A 2,037-nucleotide genomic window follows, 5' to 3' on the forward strand; every position below is an offset into this window, starting at 1 on the left:
GGGCCGGTGCTGTTGGGGCTGCTGCTGGCGCTCTTAGTGCCGGGCGGTGGTGCCGCGAAGACTGGCGCGGGGCTCGTGACCTGCGGGTCGGTGCTGAAGCTGCTCAATACGCACCACCGGGTGCGGCTGCACTCACACGACATCAAATACGGATCCGGTGCGTGTGATCTGCGACTGGGAGAGCGCGGGGATCGGGGGCTTGGGGTTGGGAGTGTGGAGACAGGGTGGTCGTGGGGGTCTGTGGGCCGTCTCGAAGCCGGGCGGCGGAGGCTCTAGAGTCGTTGGGGGGTCGAGGGGCGCAAGGCTTTGAGGGTGTCGAGGATATTGAGGGTGGGGACGGTCGTCGGGGAACTGCAGGCCCAAAGACTGAAGGGGGTGTCAGGCGGGGGCCGGGGCTGGGGGTGAGCCCCTGGGGGTCCCCTGGGAAATGTTATGGTCCCAGGGCGAGGGTCCGGGGTTCTGCGATTGACGGAGACCCTGGGTGGGTGGGGTGTCACTCCTCAGGCAGCGGCCAGCAATCGGTGACCGGCGTGGAGGCGTCGGACGACGCCAATAGCTACTGGCGGATCCGCGGCGGTTCGGAAGGCGGGTGCCCGCGTGGGTCCCCGGTGCGCTGCGGGCAGGCGGTGCGGCTCACGCATGTGCTTACGGGCAAGAACCTACACACGCACCACTTCCCGTCGCCGCTGTCCAACAACCAGGTGAGCCCCTCCCGGAGCCCCCAGAGAGATTCCTGGCCTGTGTCAGGGGCCAGAGATTCTGGGTTCCAATCTGAGCCTCAGCTTCTTCGTGAAATGGAAATTTCACTTCAGAGATGGTTACTGCGTACCCCCTCGGGGGACACAGAGTAACTCCGCCAGGATCCTGCCCCCAGGTGCTCCCTGCCCAGCAGGGAGACCGATGGGAGAGAGATCCGAAGAGATCCTCCTGGATAGCTCTTCCTCTCCGGGCAAGTGGGACCCAGGAGGAGAATCCACACAGCCTTGAGGGTGGGGAATAGGAAACTCCACTGGGGAGGAGGAACTCAGGCTGGGTCTGAAAGGATGATTAGGAGTCCTCCAAGCCACAAAGGGTGGGACTTCCCAGGCCAGCAGAAGAGATTGCGCCAATGCATGGAGGTCAGTGGAATTCAGGGGATTGGGATGGAACAGTGGGTGCCCTTGGAGAGTTGGTGGAAGAAAATGTTTACGATAGATAGACAGCTTGACTGTTAGCCTGAGGGGCTGAAGGTAGGTCAGAGGGGTTAGGACTGGGAGAATGTGGAGGAGGAGGCCTTAGCTCTGTGGGGACCAGTGGTCTCTGCACAGACAGATGCAATGGTGTGTGCATGTGTCTGAAGAGCCCATGCTGGGGAGGGGGTGCCAGAGGTTGCGCGGGCGGGTCATGGTGTCACCTTTTGCAGCTGTGGGAGCTGAGTCTCCGGGAAGGGCAGGGAAGGATCCTAGGCTCAGTGTAGGTGCGAATACCGCCTTCTGTGGTGACCACTGTCCCCTCACCCTCTGCACCTATAGGAGGTGAGTGCCTTTGGGGAAGACGGCGAGGGTGACGACCTGGACCTATGGACAGTGCGCTGCTCTGGACAGCACTGGGAGCGTGAGGCTGCTGTGCGCTTCCAGCACGTGGGCACCTCTGTGTTCCTGTCAGTCACGGGTGAGCAGTATGGAAGCCCCATCCGTGGGCAGCATGAGGTCCACGGCATGCCCAGTGCCAACACGCACAATACGTGGAAGGCCATGGAAGGCATCTTCATCAAGCCTAGTGTGGAGCCCTCTGCAGGTCACGATGAACTCTGAGTGTGGGATGGATGGATGGATGGGTGGATGGAAGGTGGCAGGTGGGGTGTCTGCAGGGCCACTCTTGGCAGAGACTTTGGGTTTGTAGGGGTCCTCAAGTGCCTTTGTGATTAAAGAATGTTGGTTTATGATTGTGTTTCACTGTGAACCTGAGGATGCCAGCCCAGGCCCAGTTGATCATCTCTTCCTCAGTGCAAAACCTGTCTCCATCCCAGCGTGACTGCTGAACCTGTCCAAACCCTTT

The 2,037-nt window shown here is 61.0% G+C and overlaps 1 protein-coding gene across 1 annotated transcript; it reads left to right on the forward strand.

Moving 5' to 3' along the window:
* Positions 1-1,924, forward strand: SDF2L1 (stromal cell-derived factor 2-like 1; the record flags this gene model as incomplete). The annotated part of the gene is made up of 3 exons (XM_011947332.1): positions 1-157; positions 505-701; positions 1,512-1,924. Coding segments are annotated over 3 exons (636 nt in total), but the record flags the coding sequence as incomplete, so codon positions are not given.
* Between the last annotated feature and the right edge of the window lie 113 nt (positions 1,925-2,037).

This window comes from Colobus angolensis, unplaced genomic scaffold (assembly GCF_000951035.1).
Source record: "Colobus angolensis palliatus isolate OR3802 unplaced genomic scaffold, Cang.pa_1.0 Scaffold260, whole genome shotgun sequence".
Classification (NCBI taxonomy): Eukaryota; Metazoa; Chordata; class Mammalia; order Primates; family Cercopithecidae; genus Colobus; species Colobus angolensis.